The following is a 1092-nucleotide window of genomic DNA, read 5'->3' as shown; positions in this document are numbered from 1 at the left end:
CGCACGGGTCACCTCATAAATTATATCAATTTATAATAACAAAAATTGTGATTAATGTAGTACAGTTTAATTAAAAAAAAGTATCTCTTCTTAATAAAGCAGTTTAGTACTTAAATATATATACTGTCTTCGACTTCGATAGTTGACTCATGGCTTTTGTTATAACCGTTATGATGTGTTTATTTTGAACCACCAATATTTTGAAATTAATAATTTGTTTGAATTTTCCAACATTTTTGCTAAGAATGACACAATTAACCAAATATTATCTAATCATATTACAATTAATATTATATTATGTTGTAAGTATGTAATGTAATTAGCTTAGATTACATACCTTTACGAAAGAGCTTGCTGTTTCTCTTTGTCCGTATATGGCTTTGTTGTCTGATTGCAGTGGTTTAGCTGCATAGCAAAAAAATCAGAAACCTTTTCCGGCAAATAACCTTTGATGGCTTCGAGTAGCTCAGATTTGCTTATGTTCGGTTTTTTACCTTTCAAACGTCTGCCAGCTTGTTGATACATTTTTCTAAGTTTTATCTGACTTTGAAGTTTTCTGTACATTCGCCTTTTATTGGGGGTCATTTTACCTGGAGTTGGCTTGCGTCCTTTAATTGGTTTATGCTTTTTGAAAAGTGGTGTTGTGATGGGGCTTACTTCTACGGGAGGCTCGTCTGATGTAACTGTTGTTGATGTCGTTGGGGTAGTGAAGAGTGATCTACGGGAAGTTGATGGTTGACTCGCTGTCGCAGCCAACTGTGATGTGTCACTGGATGCTTGTGCGGGGGTTTGTGGACTGTCGAGAGATAGCGAGAGCTTGGTCGGAACAGCGTTTTGATTTAACTTAGTTTTTAAGGAACTTGTAAAACATTCGTCTGTAAAGTGCAGTTCACACACCACTTTGCGGTTTAGCGTTGTAGGAGCCAAGCATGATAGGGTGTCATTTGCACAGTTAACAATCCATTGTTCACAAATTTCTGCCCTTTTAATAGAAAATGTGAAAAAACGCAGGGAAGGATTGCGACCTTTCGTGTTGCTGCAGCCAGCAAAACAACATCTATGTGGTCTTTTGTTGGAATTAGGATTTTCCAT

General features: G+C 36.6%; 1 protein-coding gene across 1 annotated transcript; it reads right to left on the bottom strand.

The window, feature by feature from the left end:
- Positions 1-339: 339 nt before the first annotated feature.
- Positions 340-1092, bottom strand: LOC128984053 (uncharacterized). The gene has a single exon (XM_054403337.1). It carries the CDS (start codon positions 1090-1092, stop codon positions 340-342), a length of 753 nt encoding a protein of 250 aa, XP_054259312.1.

This window comes from Macrosteles quadrilineatus, unplaced genomic scaffold (genome assembly GCF_028750875.1).
Source record: "Macrosteles quadrilineatus isolate MER2022 unplaced genomic scaffold, UCM_ALF_1.0 Scaffold_2__2_contigs__length_208266976, whole genome shotgun sequence".
Taxonomy (NCBI): Eukaryota; Metazoa; Arthropoda; class Insecta; order Hemiptera; family Cicadellidae; genus Macrosteles; species Macrosteles quadrilineatus.
This window is presented reverse-complemented; position numbering and strand designations above follow the sequence as displayed.

What these genes read in the sequence shown, in the direction of transcription:
- LOC128984053 (XM_054403337.1), bottom strand. Translation starts at nt 1,092, where the DNA reads ATGGAAAATCCTAATTCCAACAAAAGACCACATAGATGTTGTTTTGCT.